Below are 25,177 nucleotides of genomic sequence, written 5' to 3' on the forward strand. Positions count from 1 at the left end.
TCTTATGTGATAATATGGAATCACTTTGCTCTGTGAAGTTTACATTGTGTGAAAGTATATATCTCACTAAGTACCATTTATCTGTTTTGATCACTGAGCCTTTGTTTGAAATACTACTCTAATAAACTAGAAGTTTAATGGAAAAGCTGTTTTGTCTACCAATGAATAATAGGAATTTTCTGTGGTTTATCTTTAGTGCCAACTGTAAGTACTCTTGCTTTCAAGCAGGAAGAAGAGATTAATGATTCTATGTAAGTATTAAATTACGATAGGTTGCTTTAGGACTAATATGCTTTGGGGTTGATGAATATCAAAGTTTCCCATTTTCAAATATTAGCCTTTTAATTTTTTTTAGCCTTTTAATTTTAATTACTTAAATGAGTAATATACTTGATACTTAAGGAGCAATTTACTAAAAAGGGCATCATTTTTCAGTTCAGTTGATTATTCATTATTTGCTTATTATTTTATTTTTTAAATTTAATTTAAAGATTTATTTATTTATTTTAGAGCGAGAACATGAGCAGGAGGAGCAGAGAGGGAGGGATAAAGAATCTCAGGCAGACCCTGCACTGAGCACAGAGCCTACTCAGAACTCATTCTCATGACCCTGAGATCATGACCTGAGCCGAAACCAAGAATCATACGCTTAACTGACTGAGCCACTCAGGTGCCCCTTTTATCTATTTATTAAAACAATAGCAGTCATTTATTTAGCTAATGAATCTGAACTTTAGGCAGAACTCAGAGGGGAAGGCTCTCTTTACAAGGTGCCTTCTCAACTGGAGGCCATATGATCCACTCCCAAAATTCATCATTAACTGGCTATTTGGTTCTGGCTTTTGGCCGGAAGCTTAGTGATAGGTGGAGGGCTGGAGGCCAGAGTCCTTATGAGGTAGTCTCTATGAGCTCCTTACAGCGTAGTACCTGGGTTCTACGAGCAAGCATCTTACAAGGGACAAAAATGGAAGTTGCCAGTTTCTTAAAACCCAAGCCAGAAAATTGACACAGCCTCACTCTGCCATGATCTTTTTTGAACTTGCCTTTTTTTTTTTTAAAGGACTTTAATTTTTATAGTAGTTTCATGTTCACAGCCAAATTGAGCAGAAAGTATAGACTTTCCGTATGCCCCCTGTCTCATAGGCACAGCCTCCCCAGCAATCAATATCCTACACCAGAGTGGTGGATTTGTTACAGTGGATGAACCAACATCACCCAAAGTCCATAGTTTACATTTGGGTTCACTCTTGATGTTGTATATTTAATGGATTTTGAAATGTATAATGATGTGTATCTACCATTACTTTATCATATAGAATAGTTTCACTGCCCTAAAAATCATCTGTGTTCTGTTTATCCCTTCCTTTCCCCCTAACCCCTGGCAGCCATGATCTTTTTACTCTTTGTGGTTTTGCCTTTTCCAGAATGTCATATAAAGTTGATCCTTGAACGACAAGGGTTTAAACTGGGCGGATCTACTTATTGTGGATAATGCTGGTTTTGTACAGTACTGTAAATGTTTTTGCTCTTCCTTAGAGTTTTCTTAATAACATTTTCTTTTCTCTACCTTACTTTATTGTAAGAATATGGTATATAGTACATATACAAAATATGTGTTGTTTATGTTATTGGGAAGGTAAGGCTTCCAGTGAGCTTAAGGCTATTAGTAGTTAAGTTTTTAGGGAATCAAAAGTTTTATGTGGATTTTTGATTGTGCTAGGGGTGTCAGTGTCCCTAACCCCTGTGATTTTGAGGGGTCAACTTTAGTTGAAATTGCCATGACCTTTGGATAAGCAGTCACATAGCCTGTATTCTAGGAGTTAGGTTATAGACTCTTAACTTTTAGTGGGAGAGGGGTCAAAGAATTTTGTAGCCAAGTTTTAAAATTATATTCTATACTAATTTGTTGTAAATAAGGAAATCCAGGTGCAACAAGACTAAAAGATTTTCCTAAGGTCAAATGAGTAGTCTAGACGAGGTGTTTTGGAGTCCAGATTCATTCATTCATTCATCATATATTTACTGATCCCCTATTATGTGGCAGTCACTATGCTAGGACCCAGAGGTTAAATATGAACATGTGAGACAAGGTTTCTGCCCTCTAGAAGTGCTTACATGTTAGAGCGAGGTATGGGCCTGGCAGTTCCCCAACATTGTGATAAATACCACTAGTTTACTATGCAGCCTACAAAGTAATATCTGTGTTAAAGCCTGAAAAAAAAAGGTAGTGTCAACAAAAGCGGTCGAAGGAATAGCAACTAAGATGTTCTAAGCAGAAGGAACAACATAGGCAAAGATCAGCTGTTTTATGAGCTAAAATGAGTTCAGTATGGATGGAGGGAGATCGAGTGGGTGGAAGATTTTAAGAGGTAGCAGAAGATGAAGAGACACAAAGCTAGTTTATGATTCACCTTGTAAACCATACTGAAGAATTAGAACTGAAATCTGGAAGCTAGAGAAGTCTTTACAGGTTTTTTTTTTAATTAAGCTTTTTATTTAGAGATGATTATAGATTCATGTGCAGCTGTACGAAATAGTAGAAAGAGATATCCTTGTACACTTGAGCACTTCTTCCAATGGTAATCTTTTGCAAAACTGTAATATTTTTGGGGGTACCTGGGTGGGTCAGTTGGTTAAGCGTTTGCCTTCGGTTCAACATGATCCCAGGGTGCTGGGATCGAGCCCCACATCAGGCTCCCTGATCAGCAGGGAGTCTGCTTCTCCCTCTCTCTCTGACCTTCCCCCTGTTTGTGCTCTTGCTCGCTCTCTTTCAAATGAATAAATAAAAAATCTATGAGAGGGCCTCCTGGGTGGCTCAGTGGGTTAAAGCCTCTGCCTTCAGCCCAGGTCATGATCCCAGGGTCCTGGGATCGAGCCCCGCATGGGGCTCTCTGCTTAGCAGGGAGCCTGCTTCCTCCTCTCTCTCTCTGCCTGCCTCTCTGCCTACTTGTGATCTCTGTCTGTCAAATAAATAAATAAATAATCTTAAAAAAAAAATCTAAAAGAAAACCCACTATAGTACTACACTGCCATTGATTCAGTCAAGATGTAGAACCTTCCATTACCATTAGGATCCCCCATGTTGAAGTTTTATAGCCACATTCATTTTCCTCCCACCCATCCTCACCCCTTCCTTTATTTTCAAACAACTGATAATCAGTTTATTAAAATATTAAAATAGTTTATTAAAATGTAAGTATCTGCAGATACAGTCAAGACTTCAGTCTTGACTCCTGATTAAATACTGATGGATGTAATCTGTTTAACAATTTCAGAAGTACTGTGTGAGTCAGTGAGTCCCTATGGATCCTTATCTTAAAAAAAATATATATCATCTTAGACTCTTCAGCCCAAGGAGTTTTTCCTGTACTGATTCTTAGAGTTCTAGCAGGCATCTGAACTGGTCCCTTTTTTTCTTGGCGTACACATCTTATCCAGAGATTTTACACTGTGGCTGGTTAGGGTAATTCTGATTTGGTGTATGAGCACCTCCAGTTCCACAGGTGTCTTTTTAGCATCTTTTCAAAACTGTGGCGATGTTGTGGCTTTCTGACCAACTGGACAAGTGTGAACAGTGGTGAGTCAGAAGCAGGAGCCCATGGGCCTGAGCTCTGCTGTAGCTGTGACCATGTCTTCCTCAAAGAGCCCTCACTCCTTTTCTAACCCCTGACAACCACTAATCTGTTTTCCATTTCGGTAATTTTGTTCTTTCAAAAATATTACATACATGGAATAATACAGTGTAGAACCTTTTCTGAATGGCCTTTTTCATTCAGCATAATGTTCTGGAAATTCATTCAGTTTGAAGTATCAATGGTCTGGTTCCTTTTCTTGCAGAGAAGTATTCCATGTGTGGGTGTATCATAGTTTATCTAACCATTTACCTGTTGAAGGACATCTGGTTTATTTCTAATTTTGGGGTATTACAAATAAAGCTGCTGGAAACATTTGTGTATTATAGCTTTTTCTTTGGACCAAAGTCCTCCTTTCTATAGGATAAATTCCCAGAAATGTTATTGCTAGGTCATATGGTAATTGCATGTTTCATTTCTTTAGTAAATTGACAGAATTTTTCATTATGTTTGTACCATTTTACATTCCCACCAGCAATGTATGAGTGATCAAATTTCTCTGTATTCCTGGCAGCATTTGGTCTTATCACTGTTTTTAAATTGTAACCATTCTAGGGAAGCCTCTGCCTTCAGCTCAGGTCATGGTCTCAGGGTCCTGGGATCAAGCCCCGCATCAGGCTCTCTGCTCAGCAGGGAGCCTGCTTCCCTCCCTCTCTCTCTGCCTGCCTCTCTGCCTGCTTGTGATCTCTGTCAAATAAATAAATAAAATCTTTAAAAAAAATAAATTGTAACCATTCTAATTCATTGTGGTTTTATTTATTGTATTTAAATATTATTTTTAAAAAATAATCTCTACAACCAGTATTGGGCTTGAATTCACAAGATCAAGAGCCAGATGCTCTACTAACTGAGCAACCAGGTGTCCCTCATTGTGGTTTTTTTTTTTTTTTTTTTTAAAGATTTTATTTATTTATTTGACAGAGAGAAATCACAAGTAGGCAGAGAGACAGGCAGAGAGAGAGGAGGAAGCAGGCTCCCTGCCGAGCAGAAAGCCCGATGTGGGGCTCGAACCCAGGACCTGGGATCATGACCCGAGCCGAAGGCAGCGGCTTAACCCACTGAGCCACCCAGGCGCCCCCTCATTGTGGTTTTAATTCACAGTTTTCTGATGGCTAATGTTGGACATTTTTCATGTACTTATTTGCCATTTATATATCCACTCTGGTGAAATGTCTCTCAACTTTTGTCCAGTTTCTGATGGGCTTGTTTTGTTTTTTTAATGTTGAAATTTGAAAGTTCTTCATATAGTCTACATATTAGTCCTTTGTCAGATATTTGTTTTGAATTTTTTTCTCCCAGTTTGTACGCTGTCTTTTCCTCTTCACAGTGTTTTTTTGCACAGGATAAAGTTAATTTTGATAAGGTCGAATACAACAGTTTTTCCTTTTATGGATCATGCTTTGGTGTCAAATCTAGAACCTCATTGCCTGGTTCTAGGTGGACACCAAAGATTGTCTTCTATTTTTAAAAAAAGATTTATTGTTTTATATTATATCTAAGCCCATGATCTATTTTAAGTTCATTTTTATATAAGTTAGGAAATTTATATTGAGTTTTTTTTTTTTTAACTTAAGTATATCTACTTCCTTAGCTATCTTTTGTTGAAAAGGCTGCCTTTCTTTTCTTCACTGGGTTGTTTTTTACCGTTGTCAAAAATCAGTGTTCATGTTTGTGTGGATCTATTTTTGTGTTATTTATTTTGTTCCATTAGCTTATGTCTCCTCTCCTCTGCAAATACCATAGTCTTGATTATTGTAGCTACATCTTAAGTCTTGAAATGGGAAAGACTGATTTCTCCCACTTTATTGTTTTTGTTTTCAAAAATTGTTTTTATCTATTCTGTTTTCTTTGGCTTTCCATATAAATTTTAGAATAATTTTGTGTATATATACAAAAATTCTTGCCAGGATTTTGATAGGAAATATATACATGTGTGTATATATATATTATATATATATATATATATAATATATATACATCATACATCAGTTTCTTTTCTCTGAAGTAACCATGAATAACTTGGCATGGGTTTACCTCTCCTCTCTCTCCTATTACCTTTTTGTGTTCATTTGAAATTTTTCTTCAATTCAAGGAAACAATTAAAATGAAGCAGGAATTGTTAATATAAAGTTAACCTTGAAAACCCTCCAATTTATATTTATAAAAATAAATTTTATAAACTTTAATCCTTTTAATAGTAATAATAACATTATTTGTAACTTAAAACTGACACTGGAATTTTTATAATTAATAACTACTATAGCAGGTAATAGCCAGCCTTAACACAGGGAAGTGATAGTATCCTGTTGACATTTAACTTTTTAAAAATTTTTAAAGATTTTGTTTATTTATTTATTTGAGAGAGAGAGGAGGAGTGCAAGGAAGAACAGAGGGGAGGGACAAGCGGGCTCTATGCTGAGTGCCTAGTTCGAAGTGGGGCTCAGTCTCACAACCCTGAGACCATGACCTGAGCCAAAATCAAGAGTCGGAGGCTTAACTGACTGAATCATCTTGGCGCCCTGACATTTTTAGATAGATTACTATAGAAGATAGAGTTGAGGAGGTACAAGATAGAAGCCTAGTTTAGGTACAAGAAAGTGATTGCTCTTGAGTACTCAGTACTGGGTAGTAGGGACAGAGCAGAAGGGACACATTATTAGAGAATTATTTCAGATATAAGAATCAGTAGAAATTGATAAACAAAATGTTGTGGGCTTAGTTCTTAACCTTTGTTGCTCATTAGAATTATTTGGGAAACTTTTAAACAATGCCAATGCCTAGGCCTTGTTTTAGAATTTTTAGAAATCAGAACTTCTGGGATAGAGTCTGGGGATTGATATTTTAAAAATGTACCTCATGGGGCACCTGGGTGTACAGATGATTAAGCATCAGACTCTTGGCTTCAAGGTCATGAACTCAGGGTCATGGGATTGAGCCCCACATGGGGCTCTGGGCTCAGCGTGGAGTGTACTTAAGACTCTTCCTTTTTTCTCAGCCCCTCCCCCTGCTCACTCAAGCTCGCTCTCTCTCTCAAATAAATAAGTAAATCTTAAACAAACAAACAAAAAAAATGGGGGCGCTTGGGTGGCTCAGTGGGTTAAAGCCTCTGCCTTCAGCTCAGGTCATGATCCCAGGGTCCTAGGATCGAGCCCCGCATCAGGCTCTCTGCTCAGTAGGGAGCCTGCTTCCTCCTCTCTCTCTGCCTGCCTCTCTGCCTACTTGTGATCTCTGTCTGTCAAATAAATAAATAAAATCTTTAAAAAAAAATGTACCTCATGATTGTAGTATGCAGCCATTGTTGTGAACCACTAATTCAAGTTGTGGAGAAGAGGGAAGAATCAGGAATAAGTGAGTACCAGGCTGCCAGCTGAGGCTACTGGTGGATAGAGGTGGCATGCCTTGAACATTGTCTGTTTCATGGTAGCTATTCAGATATTTCTTGAATAAATGAAAATTGATGACTTGGAACTTGAACCACAATCAGTTCCTTATTTAATTTCTGATTATTCTAAATCTAGATGAATTGATCCCAGTTCAATATATTATTGACTGGAACCCAACCAAAATAAATTCTGCCACAGGTGAGGTTATATCAAAATAGGCATCTTCATATGATTTGAGGAAAAGGATGATATGAATCATCTACATTGTGATGTGATATTGTGAAGCAAAGTGCTAGTAGAAATAATTTGACTTAATTATAGTATATTATACAAATTGATGTTTCTATTAAGTGGCTTAGATAGAGAATTTGGGTCCCCATACCCTGTAAATAAGCAGGTATTCAATAAATGTTTATTGAATTATACTGTGAAATATCTTTATCAGAAAGTCATTATATTTATCATATAGTTTTTTTTTTACATTAATTGAAGAATGAAAGGCAGTATGTTTGTCTGTCAGCCCCTGTCCTACTTCTCTACCTATACTCTGCCTGTGTACTACCTTCCTTTACACTCCTTTGTTCTCACTGCTACTGCCCAAGTTTAGTCCGAACTGTTGGTTCTAAATGATAGGACTATAGCTTAAACTATTTTGAATAGTATATCAAATTTCTTGGTACCTGAAGGTTGAAAGGATGCTGAGATAGCATACAGAATTGAAGGAAAGCTTACAGGAACCAGGGCCTTGGGAGGGAATTATAGAGCAGGGATATCTCTCCTTTAGAACACACTCTCAACTCTGCTTGGCTTCATTCTTTTTATTGCAATCAGGCCTTTGTGAAAAGATCAAAGGGAGCAGTCTGCATCCTAGCCTCATATTCTTCTGAATATGACCATGACCTCAAGAGGCAAGACCATTTCTTCTCCTGCTCTAAATTAGGAGATTGATTTGGATCAGCTGTTGTGTCCAGAGAAAGGAGGATACTCTGATTTGTCTGGTTGGGAGCTCATGCCAGTCCCAGTGGCCACGGGAGGATAGGATATACCAAAGAGGCAAAGAAAGTCTTGTCCTGAGACCACATCATTAACAGTCACTGCCCTCTTGAAGGCTCCATTGCCACAGACCTTTGATGATTTTCCATTTCAGTTTATGTAGCAACTTACTGTTCAAAACAGCAATGGCAGGGTGCCGGGGTGGCTCAGTCGATTAAGCGTTTGTCTTCTGCTTTTCCCTTTCCCTCTGCTCCTCCTCTACTCGAGCTCACTCTCTCTTGCTCACTCTTTCTGTCAAATAAGTAAAATCATGAAAAAAAATGGCAGTGGCAATTAAATTTTGAAAAAAAATTTTTTTAAAGATTTTATTTATTTATTTGGCAGAGAGAGATCACGAGTAGGCAGAGAGGCAGGCAGAGAGAGAGGGGGAAGCAGGCTCCCCGCTGAGCAGAGAGCCCAATGTGGGCCTCGATCCCAGGACCCCGAGATCATGACCTGAGCCGAAGGCAGAGGCTTAACCCATGAGCCTTCCAGGCGCCCCTAAATTTTGAAAATTTATGGAGAAACATTAAATAATATTCAATTTCAGAGTAGTATTGTGAATGAGCTATTTGACTAAAGATGGACTTAACACAGCTAACATAATGCATTTGTTTAACAAAATTTAGTTTGTGCTTCTATGGACAAGGCATTATACAGTTATAGTATATCAAGCCAAGCCTGGCTTACAAGGCATTGTGAAATTATGTAAGTTTTCATCAGAGGATGAATTAATTTGTTTTCTTGTTTCATTATTTAAATTTCTTTATTTTTATTATTTCCCACCATGAAATTCAATATTTAAGAATTAGATTCTAGTTATTGATACAGAATTTGAGTGACATGGAATTTTTAACAAGTAGATTTTTCTGATACTTAATATTTGTAAAGAGGATATTTTTGTTCTTTTAAAGAGCTTATTCTTATCCCTGTCATTGATGACCCTTTTTGAAAGCCTATTCAGCGGTTAATAATCATTCAAAATATGATCTGTAGTTAAGAAGCTATCTTTTTCTATTTATTTACCAAATTCAAATTTATTATTTTTTCTGTCATTATAGTCTATTGCATCTGCAGACATGGATTTCAACCAGCTGGAGGCATTCTTGACTGCTCAAACCAAAAAACAAGGTGGGATCTCATCTGACCAAGCCGCTGTCATTTCCAAATTCTGGAAGAACCACAAGATAAAAATTCGAGAGAGTCTCATGAACCAGAGCCGTTGGGACAGTGGGCTTCGGGGCCTGAGTTGGAGAGTTGACGGCAAATCGCAGTCAAGGCATTCAGCTCAGATACATACCCCTGTTGCCATAATGGAGCTGGAAATAGGGAAAAGTGGACAGGTAAATCAAACTTAATTTTCTTTTCTAAACTATATTTCTCATTACATGTTAGCTATATATTCAGATTGATTTTATGTAACAGTCTTCTTTGCAAAGATAATAAGAATAATAGGAACAGACCCTGTTTCCTAGAATCCCTTTTCAGAGATGGAATCATCTGAAAACTTAGATATTCCCAGTTTTGGATAGAATCTGGACACCAGCCTCATGGTCCTGGCAGCTATCTCAGAAGTACGAAATGGGTCATTAAGGTGATTGCACAGAAGTTGGCTGCTACTCCATTTTGGTTAGATCTCAGAATTCTTGGCATTTGGTCAGAATCTCTAAAGCAGTGATAGAGATGCTGAATAAAGAGCAGAAACAGATGAAACAACACGGAATGTAACTGTCTCACCCAGTCATCTGTATCGGCAGTGTATCTTAATTACAGTAATGTATTTGTTCCTAAAGACCCTAAATGTGCAATCTCTGTCCTTGAGCCCACAAATAATTTTTAATTTGATCTTGATTATTTACAAAACAGTCCTCTTTTTCTTGCATTTCCCATAGTCATTATAGCAGATAATTTTGGCATCTACATTGTTTTTTTGAAGTCATTTAGTTTGTGCTTCAGATGACTGCCAGATCAGACTTTTAATGACCTGGTATATGCCTTTTGGGAAAAAAAGAAAAGAAAAAAGCAGCAACCCATAATTAGGAAGAGAAAACCCAGATCACTGAATTAGCTAACCAGATTTATTTTTCAGATAAATAATCACATAAGTGCTTCTGTTACATCCTTTAATAAAAATTTATTTTTCTTCTACAGATGAGAGTATTTTTTTTAGCTGTCAGTTTCCTTCACATATTCCTTTCTTAAGTTTCTTAGGATTTTTCAGTGTTTGTAGTTCCATGATGACATTAATTTTAATTTAAAAGGTAATTCGTTTAAAAAAACAATTCTTTTTAAAAATGCATTTGGAGAATCTTTTATACAGTTATTGTGAAATAATGCTGTTGCCTTAATTGACTTTGGTTTGTCTGACCCTGAAGTCTTTTCTCTTAACCATTGTCCTATATGGCCTTCCTCCTACTGTTCCTGGACCAAAAATGTGACAGATTAGAAAGGTGTGGTAAGCATACTTGCATATCTAAGTTTCACTAGCCATTTGTACAGGCTGTTCAATTTTTATCTGGCAGTAGTGATTATTTCATTTTGTCTTTAAGTATTTATCATTTGGGCAGGAATATCAAAACACGTATATCAATTTTAAGACGTTCCTAGAAAGCTCTTATAGTACTTCTTTAACTTGATACTTTACTGTTTTTTCTTGAACTCAGTTTATAATGTGCCTTTTGATTTCAGTAACTTACATGTCATCTGGATTTATTGGGTATCACCACAGGGATTTTTAAATCTACTTTAAAATCTTTAAATTTTTTTCTTTGATCTTGTTACCCAAAGTGGCATTCAGCTGTTTGTTTGTTTGTTTGTTTGTTTAGTGTAGAAAGATTCTGCCAACAGTAAATCTAAACATCACTACAGATAATTTGCTGGCTAGCTTCAGGGACATTTTGTGATCAATTAGAACAAGTTGGCAAATTTTTTTTTAAGTGGCCAGATAGTTTGTGCTTGACAACCATATAGTTTCTGTCATAAGTACTCAGCTTTGTTGTTGTAGCTCAAAAGCAGCAACAGACAATATATAAATAAATGGACATTGATGTTTCTAGAAAGTTTACCTATCACAACGTAATCAACAGGTATTAGAAGTCAGAGAGTCCTTAAGCACTTACCTGATGAATTACACAGGTGAGATAGTCTATCCCCATTTTCTAGAGAAGGTGTCTGAGATAGATATGACTTCCTTTAGACAGAGGTACTACGTGGTAAAATGAAAACTAAAATGGAGATTACCAATTTGATTTTTTTTCCCCAAAAACCGTTGACACCAACTTTTAGGAGCCAAAAAAAAACGTGTTCGTAATACAATATAGTAGTTAACAGCATTGATATTGAAATTGCTCTTTAACCCACAAGTCCTTTGAATGCAAATATATTCTTAAATCAATATATCAATGTATAACCTAGGCTGGCAATAAAATATACAGCCCAAATCCTATAGGAAATGTTTTTGTGAGACCTGGATCCTTGGTTAGTACTTCTGTCAGCCTCTAAGTGAATATTATTTCTGAAGTACTCTACTATATCAAATTCCCAGTTTTTAGAACATTTATAGGTAACAAAGTCAAAGTTATTTTCATATGTAGACATTGAATGAACTTGTGAGAGGATTAATGATTCTAGGATACTGAGAGGTTGCTTCCAAGAAGAATGACCTACTTTTTTGAACTCTGTGTATATGTGCATATGTGTGTATTGATATACCCCAAAGTGTCTAAATTACTGTCTTCAGTTTATGTCGTTTTAAATCATTTGTTCTCAATGATGGCTGCACGTAAGAATCACTTGTGGGGCTTTAAAATTTTTCATGCTTAGGATGGTGTTGAGACCAATTAAATAAGAATCTGTGGGGATGGGACCTGGATATCAGTATTCGTTAAAGTTAGTGATTCCAGTATTCATCCAGAGTTGGATGAATTCATACAGAGAACCACTGTATTAAAGGTAGCCAAACAATGTGATTTGAAGTGTAAATAGGGCTTGGCATCACATTTTTATAGTGAGAATTCAATATATATTGGCATAGTACTTCTAGTTACCATAATATATGGAGTGCTTGGGGACTGTCTTCAGGAACTAGATGTGGTAATGGTGGGTTTTTTGTTTTCCCTTCTGTATTTAAATTGCTTTCTCCTGCTAGTTTGTCTGTGTTACTTATTTCTTTGGTACAGAAAGTACATTTGGTGATCAGCGGCCAAGTACACTCATTGACTTTTTTCTTTTAACACAATATAGTACACTTCAGGAAGATGAAGAAGCCAAAGTAATAGAGAAGTAACTAAAGCAGTATATGTTTATGGAAATCTACAAAACTAAAGAAAATGAGTATGAACTGGTGAACTAATTACTTATCTTAGAATGAATGTTTTTCTTCAATAGAAATAAAAGATTTTGCAAGAATAAAACATGAATTCAATCGTGAAAGGACACAAAACTTTGAGGTGAACATTTCATGTACAAAGGAAAGAGCAAGTACTTTACTTGTATGATTGAGATCCCATCATATTTGGTCATAAATCACTGAGGGTCCCTAAGCCTTGAGGACTGTTGGAATCTGGCAGATGTCTTTACGAAAATTTTGTTGTTTAACATACTTAATTAACTCCATGTTGTGTTTTTCTTTTCTGGAACTTAATTATCATAGAATGTTTTCTCTTTAAAATAGTAAATTTTGGGGGAATAATTTAAATGTTTAGTGGAGTCTCATTAATGGTTATTTTTTAAAGACTAAATTTTGGTATTTTATAAAGATGTGTTGGTTTTTCTTTTGTGATTTTTTTTTTTTTAAGAGTTCATGTATTTTGCTAGTAATCTCTACACCCAATATGGGGCTCGAACTCACAACCCTGAGACCAAAAGTTGCATGCTCTTCTGAATGAGCCAGCTAGGCACCCCTCTTTTGTGACTTCTTGTTTTACAAGACCAGTAAGACATTTTGTGAGAAAACATCTAGCTACAACCTCAGTGCTAAACTATTCAGTAATAAATTGTTCCTCTTATCTTCCACCAAATTGTTCTTTTGTATACATTTTGAGGTACCCTGCCTATAGAGGTCATAAATATAAAGCTCTGTTTCTTTTGTTTTAAAAATGGCTAGTGTTACTGCCTTTTCTAGACTAGGTTTTAGTGTACCAGGCACTCCTCTAGGAGTGTGTTTTCAGCAGATACAGGGAAGAAAATAGTGTCTGTCTTTATTGATCTGATTTTTTTTTTTCTGACCAACTCATCATATGTTTAGTTCTGTCATTTGTATGCAGTTAGATAATAGGAATATGCAATGGTCTACTCACTCGCATTTACAGAATCAGGACAGGTTTAGACTCTGGATTAAAAAGTCAACATTTTATCTGAAGGCTAAGTAAGCGTCTAATCTCCGAGGAAAGCTTTCACTTACATTTAATTTCCATAATTCCTCCTAGAACTAAATGTACTGGGGTGCCTGGGTGGCTCAGTTGATTGGGCATCTGCCTTAGGCGCAGGTCATGATCTCAGGGTCTTGGGATTGAGCCCAGCATCGGGCTCCCTGCTCAGTGGGGTCTGCTTCTCCTTCCTCTGCCACTACCCCCCTCGCTCGTGCTCACTCTCTCTCAAATAAATAAATAAAGTCTTAAAAAAAATAAATTAAAATGAAATGTACTGATATTCTTGTGCAGTTCTGGCTAATGAAGAGTAAGTACCTGCTAAAACCTGTGATTAATAATCAATTTAGGGGCACCTGGGTGGCTCAGTGGGTTAAGCCTCTGCCTTCGGCTCAGGTCATGATCTTAGGGTCCTGGGATCGAGCCCCACAACGGGCTCTCTGCTCAGCAAGGAGCCTGCTTCCCCCTCTCTCTCTTCCTGCCTCTGCCTACTTGTGATCTCTCTCTGTCAAATAAATAAAATCTTTAAAAAAATAATTTAATTTTTTGGAGAATTTGCATTTATTGAATAATTGTGATACAACATGGAATTTCTGATTTCCAAATAAATAAATTTCACTTTACAAACATTTGTTACTTTTTAGTACCAACAGGCTTGGTAACAGCTTCAAGTTGACCTGACAAGGAATGACAACCTCCCCTCCCTGGTTCTTCAGTGTGCTTAATAATAAGTCCTTTTCCTTTTCTGTGACTCTTCTAGGGGATAGCCTACTGTTCTCCTTTCTGTATAGTTTGGGCAGACTAACTGGTGATAGTAGTGGCAATGAAGCAGTCCACACAACTAGAGAGACAATTTTCAGTGGGAGAGTCTAGGCAATTCCCTGGCTTCTCCACACACTTATCCCAGCATAGCTCCAAGATGTGATACACCTGTGCAGTGAACTGCAGGTGCCTTCTGTTGTTTGGCTGCCCCCAGGTGCTGCAGCTGCACTTCATCTGCCACCCCCAGGTCTGCCATTATCCTCCTTAAGCTTGGGCAATTAATAACCAGTTTATTATTACTATTTAGCAGCTGAGCTCTGTTATGCTCCACTGTATCTTCACCAGCTTGAGCAGTGCTACCACAACTCCCTGCTTTGTGTCATAGGAAAAGAAACAAAGATTAAAACATACACATATTCTCTGACACGCCCTTTCTCATTTATATACATATGTACATACCTACACTTTATTTGTGTGTGTATAAATATATGGAGAAATATAAGGATAGGGGCACCTGGGCATCCAACTCTTGATTTCAGTTCACGTCATGATCTCGGGGTCATGGGATCAAGCCCCACTTGGCGCTCCACGCTTGGTGTGGAGTCTGCTTGAGATTCTCTCTTGCTCCCTCTGCTACTTCCCCTGCTCATGCTCAATACATCCATACATACATACATAAAATTTTTTTAAAAAATGAAATATAAGGATAGAATACAGAGAATAAATAAAATGCCATTGTTTTTATCAGTGCTCAGTCACCATTTTAAGATCATATTGCCTTACTCTAAAAATCTACCAAGGGGAGCTTAGATATCTCATTTGGTTATATAAGCTGTAATGGTTGGCCCATTTCTGATAATTCTTGTATTTAAGCTTGTTTTCACTCTTAGCAATGTAATAAAGAATAACTTCTGCAGAAATTAGTGTTGGTAATAAACCACTCTTCATCACTAGGGATTGATGAGATTTAACAGTTTGGGGATTATTAAATCAGTTTAGAATGCATTTTTTTCCAGATAAATTTTTCATTTTATATTTTATATCAGGTTTAGAACATGGAGTTTATTTAAACTTCAGTTCTGAATGGACCAACCCTTTTTTGTATCTCTAAGGTATGTTTCATAATAGTTTGTGTTCTAAAGTTGTGGTCCTGAATTTAAGTTCCAAGGTTTCATTTATAGAAGACAATGTCTAGAGTCTGTAACCCACAGAAAAGAAAAAGAATAAGAAATTTTATCTCCCTTGAAAGCCTTTGTGATTTTTACTGAGTTCACATTTGCTGAAAAACAAACATGGAGATCCAAAACTTAGTATTTAAATTCTGACTACCTCTGAATTAGCTGTTTACAAAAAATACCTTGTACAAAAGGAAATGTTTACCAAAACAGGAAAAAAGATGCAAAAAAAGCTTTTAACATTTTAAATTAAAATGGATAGTTACATAACAGAGAATAGGTTATAGTTAATGGGGGAAAATGTAAGTTTAAAGTGGTCATCTAGTTATGAAAGATTAAAATCAGAATTATTCAGTAGCTAATAATTTACCAGTTGAGAAGTAGACATTTTGAGTATGTTTCATATATTATACTTCTTATTGTGTAATAAGTGGTATTTCATATTTTTGATATGTTAAATATTTGCTCTATTATTAATGTAGTACTTGGTTTTCTTAGCCAAGTCGCTGTTTAAAAATTTATATAATGTTTTGCATTTATTTTGGTCTTAAGTAATACCCTTTTGAGATTGCATTGAGGTTGAGATTGACCAATGAGCATTATTTGACATACTTGAGTTCTCTTTCCTTTGAAACACTTGTCCTTCCGGGATACCATATTTGCCTGATTTTCCTCTTAGCTATCTAGTCTGCTCTTTCCTTTCCCCTCTTTAGATATCTTTTGCTGGCTCCTTCCATTTCCCTAAAATGTAAAAGTTGGAGTGTCCCTGGCCTCAAGGCCTTGGTCCTCTTTTCTTCTGATGTACAACACACTTCCTAGGTTATCTCATCCATTTTCATGGGTTTAAATGCCATCTATATGCTGACAGCTCTTGAATTATATCTCCAAACTAGATTTTTCCCCTAACTTCCAGATATATATTTATGACATATTTGAGAATTCTACTTAAATATGAAAAGGTATGTAGTTCCCCATACTAAGTTCCCCATATGCCTTCTAAACCTATTCCTTCTTAATTTTTTCATCTCAGTTAGTGACACCTCCATTCTTCCAATTTATATCCTTTCTTTTTCTCACACCCACATCCAATCCATCATCAAATCCTGCTAGCTTTAATTTTAAAATATGGTTTAAATTGTACTATTTCTCACTAACACCCCACCCCACTATTCTGTTCAGATCACCAATACTTCTCTCTTAGATCGTAACAACATCCTCCCAGCTGGTCTATTTGCACCTGCTCTTTAACTTATTCTCAACACACAGTAGTATATCAACAGAGTATCTCTCTTAAATTGTAAGTCACATCATGTATTCATGGCTCTTATGTCACTAGTGGCTTCCTATCTCAATCAGATTAATAGCTAGCTCTTTCCCTTACTCACTCTTCTCTAACTAGACCCAATGGCCTTCTTACCAATTTGTGGAACATGTCAAACATGCTCCTTTTTAGGGTCTGTGTATTTGCTCTTCCTTCTCTCTGGATTGATCTTCCCTCAGATTTTTACATTAATAGCTTTTCTACTTTTCTGACATCTTTTTTTTCTTTCTAATTCACCTTCTCCATATGCTTTCACTGACCATCTTTCTAAAAGTTCAGTCCTCCATTACCTGCTTTATTTTTTAAAACTTCATTGAGCTATAATATCCATATATAATCTATATCCATCTGAAGTGTCTGATTTGATTAATTTTGGCTGGTGTATACACTTGTGAAATTACCACTTAGTCAAGAGGCAGAATGTGTCCATCAGCCCTCAGAAATTTCCTTGTGCCCCTTCATAATCCATCCTTCCCTCTACCCCAATTCCTAGGCAACCAGTAACATACCTTTTGTTATCATAGATTAGTTTTTTGTGTGTGTTTTTCCTTCCTGCCACTTACTGTAACTACCATACTATATATTTTATTTTATTTACTAATCTTGCCTGTGCTCCACATCAGCATATAAGGGGCAAGGATTTTTACTGTTTTGTTCACTGACGTATCCTCAAGGTCTAGGATGCTGTCTGGCACATGATGTTCAGTAAATATTAGTTGAATGAATAAATGAATCACCGAATTCAGTATTTACTAAGCACCTACAATGTGTCAGACTCTGTAGAGGTGTTGGGGATATGTCAGTGAACAACACAGACAAATCCTTTATCTTACAGAGCTGACAGAAGAAGAAAAACAGCAGTGATTAATGTAAAGAAGTATATCAGAAACTGAAGAACCTTACCAAAGCTCAGAGTTAGGGAAGGCAGTTGTGAGCAGGTAATATTTGCATTTGATTTCTCTGACAACTTCAGCTCTCCTATTCAGAGCTGAGAGTCATGAACTAAGAAAAGTTGGTACAGGCAGTACAGATTCTTTAGAGTTCATGAACATACCCCTTGCATTTAACAGGTAGGTACGACCTTTGGTAGGGTTTAGTACAGGTTCCTGATGATTGTCATTTCTTTTTTTATCACGTCCTACATGCTGGTTTTCTAGTTTCTCAACCCACAGGCAGTACGAAATAACAAGAAGTAAATTGGCAGAAATATTATTGCAAGCAAAAGCAAGACTCTTAGTGCACTGGTCTTAGCATCACTGAGTATCAGACTCACCCAGGGATCTTTAAAAAATTATGGCTGCCAGATCCCACCTCACAGTAAAGGGCTACTGCTTTAGCCTGAGTGAGGAAAGGCTTTCTAAGGAGGCAGGCTGATTTAGAAGTGGAAAATGCAGAGGAAACAAAAGGCAAGAAGTTGGTTTTGGTAAGAAATTTGGATTTTTATTTTAAGTGCAATAGAAAACAATTAGAAGGTTCCAAACAAAGGAATAATGCAATGTGATTTATGTTCTTGTAGGATCACTTTGACTCATGTATGACGGATGAATTATAGTATAGTCCAGAGCGAAGCCGTGATACCAGGGACCACCCCCCCAAATCACTGAGGTTGGGATTGTTTTTTTGCACATTAAAAGCAATTCTCTTTTTTGTTTCCAAATCTCTGTGTAATAATATGTAGGTAAAATGGGATCTCAGGGTGAAAACAAAGCAAAAACCAAAACACTCCATCCTTCATTATGTTAGCAAGGCTAAGTATCCAGAATGAACAAAGCCAAAATTAATACTCCACTTCCAAATGGGTTATGTAGACCTCTGATAATCTCCATTCCACATTTCCACCTCTGTTCCACAATTTCGACAGTTCTCTTCCTTTTTAAAGTTCACTGTAGCATGTTTCAAAATTTGTCAAGCCCAGGGATAACTAATAAAAATCAGTATTGTTTCTCCATCCCCCCAAAAAATTAAAGTCAGGAGAACACTTGGAGCTATTGTAGTGGTTCAGGTGAGATGATATTAGCAGAGCAGATAGAAATAATTTTAACAGTCAAGGTGGAAAGATGTGAGCAGGCAGAAGAAATGTTTTGACTGTAGATGGGTTGCTTTGAGGTAAGTTGGAAGGCATGTGGAAAAGAGAAAATGAGGAATTTGAGGTAACTCTGGATTTTTTGCATGAATATGTTAGTATAAGTAGATGAACTCAGTCTTTAATAATCTTATTGCTAAGTTGACCATCCAGTATGCAAGTTGAGCTTTTCGATAGCTATGATTAGCCCTTCGATTTAGAAAAAAATAAATTAAAAGTAATGATTTAATATTTGTCAGTTAAGAAAATGCTATTTGTTCTGAAGTAATTTTTTTAAAATTTTTTATTTTTTCAGCGTAACAGTATTCATTATTTTTGCACCACACCCAGTGCTCCATGCAATCCGTGCCCTCTCCAATACGCACCACCTGGATCCCCCAACCTCCCACCCCCTGCCCCTTCAAAACCCTCAGATTGTTTTTCAGAGTCCATAGTGTTCTGAAGTAATTTTATTTTTAAACTCCAGATTTATAAAGAGATGCATTCGAGATTACTGAGCTTAAATTTTTCCTAATAGGCTTTACAAGAAATCATTGTTTCTTATGATGTACCCTTTTCTGTACATATATTATACTTTAATAAAATGATTTAGAGAGGGAGAGAGAGATTTGAGTGTTTGTCTTTGTAAGCTCATTGACCCTGTGAGAACGGGGCTTTGGAAGTGCTGAAATCCTCAGCTTCTGACTAGTAGCCTGCCAACAGACAGCCTCTGGTGTTGGACTTCTTTCAGCTTGTTGCTGTTCAGACTCTCTGGTTCTATTCTTGTGGACAGATGGGGTGCTTGAAAGGAAGCCAGGAAACCAAGCCTTACTAGGACTTGGAAATAATTTTTAGATTTAAGTTCTTTGTGCTGAACTCAGAGTGACAGTATATCCTTCTCAGCAATGTTGAAACTGCTTGTGTTTGGCTAGTATTTGTGTATTGGCTGGTTGGCTGTGGGCTTCATTCCATGTATGCCACTGCTCTACTGCCAAGATGAATGTAGAAGGCCTCTGGTCCAAACTCATTCTTAGCTCTTGTTTTTTTATTGTGTAAAATGTATGTAACATAGACTTTATCATTTAACAATTTTTAAGTGTAGAGTTCAGTGATATTAAGCGCATTCACAGTGTTGTGTGACCATCACTACTAATCCCAAACAGAATACTGTATCCATTAAATAATAATCCCCCATTCCTACCTCTCTCTGGCCCTTAGTAATTTCTATTTACTTTCTGTATCTATGAATTTCCCTATTCTAGGTACCTCGTATAAGTGGAATCATGCAATATTTGCCCTTTTGTGTCTGGCTTATTTTGCTTAGAATAGTATCTTAAGATTCATACATGTCTTAGCATGTGTCAGAATTTCATTCCTTTTTAAGGCTGAATTATATTCCATTGTATGTATTGCCAGATTTCATTTATCCATTAATATATTGATAGACATTTGAGTTGTTTCCACCTTTTGGCTATTGTGCATAATGTTACTGTGGACATGGTTGTACAAAATCGGTTTGAATCCCTGCTTGTAATTCTTTTGGGTGTATACCTAGGAGCGGAATTTTTGGATCATATGGTAATTCTGTGTTTACATTTTTAAAGAACTACCAAACTGTTTTCCACAGTGGCTGAACCATTTTACATTCTATCTAGTAATGCATGAGTATTCCAAATTTTGCACATCCTTGTCAACACTCCCTTCTTTCCTTCTTTCCTTCCTTCCTCCCTCCCTCCCGTCCTTCTTCTTTCCTTCTTCCACTTTACTTCTTTCTTTTTTTTTTTAAATAAAGTTTATTTATTTATTTGACAGAGAGAGAGCAAGAGGAGGAACACAGATGGTGGTGTGGGTGGGAGAGGGAGAAGCAGGCTTCCCGCTGAGCAGGGACCCTGGGATCATGACCTGTGCTGAAGGCAGATGCTTAACAACTGAGCCATCCAGGCACCCCACTTTCCTTCTTTCTTTTAATCAATTGCCATCTATGCATGCGTGGCTCAGTTAGTTAAGCATCCGACTCTTGATTACTACTCAGGTCATGATCTCAGGGTCTTGAGGCCAGGCTCTGTGTTGGACATGGAGGCTACATAAGATTCTCTCTCTCCCTCTGCCCACCCCTCCCCCCTCCCCGCCCACACCTGCTTGCATGCTCTCTCTCTGTCTCTCTCAAAACTATAAATAAGTAAATAAATAAATAGCCATCCAAATGGGTGTGAAGTGGTATTGTGATTTTGATACCCTAATGATTAGTGATGTTGAGCATCTTTGCGTATGCTTTGGGTCATTTGTAGATCTTTGGAGAAATAGCTATTCAAGACCTATGCCCATTTTTAACCTGTTTTTTGTTGTTGCTTTTGGTGTTATTGAGTTGTAGGAGTTCTGTATGTATTCCGGGTATCAATCCCTTACAGATACATGATTTGCAAATATTCTCTCACATTCAGTTGGTTTCCTTTTCACTTTTTAGATGTACAAAATTTTTAATTTTAATGTAGTCCTATTTATCTTTTTTTTTCTTTTGTTTCCTGCGCTTTTGGTGTCATATCTAAGAAATCATTCATTGCCAAATCCAATGTCATTGAACTTTTCCCGTGTGTTTTCGTCTAAGAATATTTTAGTTTTAGCTCTTATATTTAGGTCTTTGATCCATTTTGAGTTAATTTTTATAAATGGGAAGGCCATTCTTAGCACTTTTGTGTGTATTTTTATAAAACAATTTCTTAATTGGGGAAGGAGAAAGTGGGACTTTTGAACTTGGAAGCTAAGTTTCAGGTTTCTCATTTTTCTGAACTTTCCTGATAGCTCTATGTGTAATTAATTAAAGAGAACTTAGTAGTATCACCCAAAATGCAGGTAGCAGTAAATGATGAGTGGTACTCACTAGGAACCAGCTCAGAATAACTGCTGAATAAGTTCAACTTCCTGTTTATTGCCAGTGTTATTAATGTAAGTAGATTAGAGGAAGTCAAAAACAGAGGAAGTATATCTAAATTTTAATAAGTCATTTAATAGTATTATGGATACAGTAGAGAAGCATGAACTGAATTATGATGATAAAGCTAGTGAGTACATAGCTAAGTGAGTTGTCACATCCAAACAGTATTGATCACAAAATGAATTTGATCTGTCATCCTGTGATATCGCCCCCTCATACACTCTCTTAGTTTAAAGAGAGCAGCCTAGTTGTCCAAGTTGTCCATTTTCTTACGCTTCTTTATGCTCAATCACTTGTTTGTATTGTATAGTCTGACTAAGTTTTCCATACATGCATATCCTTTTCTGTTGCTGCTTGGAATGTTCTTTATCCACTCCCCATTTTCACTTAGTAAAATCTCTCTTCCTTAACAATCTGTAATACTGAATACCTCTGTTTTGAATTTCTCTCCAGTTACGTCAACTGGCTCTGATAATCTGAATTCTCAGGATATTTTGAACTTGTCTTTAGTATTTGATACAACTTAGATTTAAAAGACAAAACAAAGCACCTATATCATTGTCTAACTTAATTAAGCGAAAAAGGAGGTTAGTGGGCTATGTACTTAGGAAGCCCAAACATGGTTCCTGGCTTTAGGTATTTCTTGGCTTTGTTCATGTCATTCTGTAAACAAGCTTACTCCCCATAGAGATAAGATAATGGTTGTCAGTCCCAGATTCATCTTTTCAGCTTAGGAATACCAGGGGAAGATTTGTTTCTTTCTTCCCAATATATGTGTATTTTTTAAAGACTGATCCTTATTTTTCCTGCTTAGGTCACATGGCTACCCATGGAGAAGCCACTATTTACAGGAATTAGGGTATTTTAAGCTTGTAGTATTTGTCCAGCTTTGTCCAGCTCTTTGACCAAAGGCAAGGTAAGGTGCTTTTAGTATATGGAACAGGTGAGGAGTAGTTTGCCAAAGGAATTAGGCATTCTGAACAAGCAAAATCAATATATGTTTGCTACAGTGTCTTGTTAGTTTATACCTTCAATAAATTTTTGAGTGAATTAAGGGAGAGGGTCCACATATTAGTTATCTACTGCTATTTAACAAATTACCCCTAAGATTAGGGTCATAAAAACAACAAGCATTTATTATCTCACATAGGAGTTGGGATAGGAATTTGGGAGGAACTTAGTTAAGTGATTCTAGCTCAGGGTTCCTGTTGAGTTGCACTAAATATTGGACAGAGCTATAGCTACCCCAAGGATTAGGGCTGGAGGATATGCCTCCATGTTCACTCATGTGGCTGTTGAAAGAGGCTTCAGATCACTTTTGGTTGTTGGCCACAGAGTTACATAGCAACTGGTTTCCTCCCTAGTGAGTGATCCAAGAAAGAAAAAGCAAGCAGGAAGCCACAGTGCCTTGTATGACTTAGTCACTGACTTGTACACCATTACTTCTGCTTAAAAAAAAAAAGTATATGTCATACTTTATTTTTGCTGGGAAATAAAGAGGAATGGAACAGTATAACAAGTATGGAGTTAATTTAGTTTTTGTTGGTTTTTTGTTTTAATATCCATTTAGCAAATGTCTACTAATGCTTAATATAAGAATAGTAATTGCTATTATTTAATATACTCTCATCATGCTCCAAGCACTGTTCTGTGCATTGATTCATTCAGCCCTCTTACCAATCTCTGAAATAGGTATGATTTGGGGGGAAGGGGGTGGGAAGGTTATAGATTAACTTTATTTTTTAAATAATTTTAGATTTACACTGAAGTTGTAGAGATAGTACAATGAGTTCCCTTATTCTCTTGTCTTCATCTAGTTTTCCCTGTTAACATTTTGTATTACCATGGTACATTTGTAAAATGTAAAAATAACAAACTAATACTGGCCCATTGTTACTAATTAAACTACAGATTTTATTTGTATTTCACCAGTTTTTCCATTAATATTCTCTTTCTGTTCCAGGATCCAATTTAGGGTACCACTAAGTTGCTGACTAAGTTACCTAAATGCATTTGGTTGTTATATCTCCCTAATTTCCTCTGGTCTGTGTTAGTCTCTCATCTTTCCTTATTTTTCAGGACCATATAGTCTTGAAGCATAGGGGCTACATACCCTGTAGAATGTTCCCCAATCTGGGCTTGTCTGTTTTTTTTTCTTATGGTAAGACTGGACTTACAGGTTCTGGGAAAGATTGTAACAGAGGTGAAGGGCCTTTCTCGTCACACCATATTAGAGGATACAAGCAATCCATATGACCTGACTGTTGATGTTAACTGTCATCACATCTTAAGATAGTGTTTACCAAGTTTTTCCATTGTAAAGTTAACCATTTCTCCCTTTTCCTACTCTGTCCTTTGGAAGTAACTTTAAACTTTTTTTTATTATTGTTGGCACTGAGTCACTAAGTCCAGCCCACACTCAAGGGGAAGGGACCTACGCTCCACCTTTTGAAGGCAGTGTCAAAGAATTTGTGAACATATTTTAAATCACTACAGTACATTCCTGGCCAAAATTACTGATGTTCCTCTCACATGTAAAATATACTTGCCCCCTTCCCAATATCCTGCAAGTCTCTCTTTTTATAATATCAGCTTATGGTCCAAGATATCATTATCTAAGTCAAGTCTAGGTTTGGATAAAGCATAGGTACAGGCCTCAGTAGGTGTAGTTCCTTAATTTCAGCTCCTTGAGTACATTACCTCTCTATCTGAGGATCTGTGAAACCAAAGAGGCAAATTGTCTGTTCCTTACACATTCAGAATACAGTGGTCAGGCCAGACAGACTAAGATAACCCCAATAGGCTGTCTTGTTCAAAAAAAGGGAAAATGTCATAAAGGTGCCATTACTTTATACCACTTCTGAAATTCCACTAGACACAAGTTGGTAGTTCTTTGATTAGAATTCGAAGTCTGGGAATTTTTCCATGGCTCAGAAGCTTTGTCTTCTGGACTTTTGGTTCTACACTTTGGGTTGTCATTCCTTTTCTGTGAAAAGGTAGCCTGTTTATTTACAGTTGTGTAGTTTCTTCTACCCATTTCCTGCCTGCAGATGTTTGGAAGTCTAAAGAACTCTTCGTTTTGTACTGTTTGTGTTTCTTTTAGTCCAAATAAGCAGTGTTTCTGCTCATATTATTCTCTTAAAAACTTTATGGATCTTCTATAAATTCTTATTTGAGCTCACTCCATTAGTTAGAAGCCACACTTAACAAATCTCTGTAAGATAATCCATTTTCTATCTTAGGACTCTGCTAAGGGACAGTGGCTTTTAGCTTTGTTGGAAGCTCTAGTGTTTGATTAAAAGAGTTTGTGAATTGTACTTTAAAATTCTTTAAAGGCCTTTTGTTTAACTGAATAGTACTCAGAAGCACCACCTCAGAGCTTTCTGAAGTATGACAAAGAATTTTATAGCTACATTCTCAACCTTATCTTTTAGACCGTGTTTTTTTGGCAATTCCTTGGATTTGAATTTTGCTTGGAAGCCATTTCTTATTTTAATATTTTTTTGCATCTA

The 25,177-nt window shown here is 36.7% G+C and overlaps 1 protein-coding gene across 4 annotated transcripts in view; it reads left to right on the top strand.

Moving 5' to 3' along the window:
* Positions 1-25,177, top strand: part of LOC111148075 (copper metabolism domain containing 1) — a 268,820-nt gene that overhangs the window by 90,791 nt on the left and 152,852 nt on the right. For all 4 annotated transcript variants that reach the window (XM_022504464.1, XM_022504465.1, XM_022504463.1 and 1 more), the window contains exon 2: positions 9,109-9,390. In XM_022504464.1, coding sequence (XP_022360172.1) covers positions 9,109-9,390 — 282 coding nt within the window. The remainder of the gene's footprint in view (positions 1-9,108; positions 9,391-25,177) is intronic.

Source organism: Enhydra lutris, unplaced genomic scaffold, assembly GCF_002288905.1.
Source record: "Enhydra lutris kenyoni isolate GAN:26980312 unplaced genomic scaffold, ASM228890v2 scaffoldscaffold18, whole genome shotgun sequence".
In the NCBI taxonomy this organism is placed as follows: Eukaryota; Metazoa; Chordata; class Mammalia; order Carnivora; family Mustelidae; genus Enhydra; species Enhydra lutris.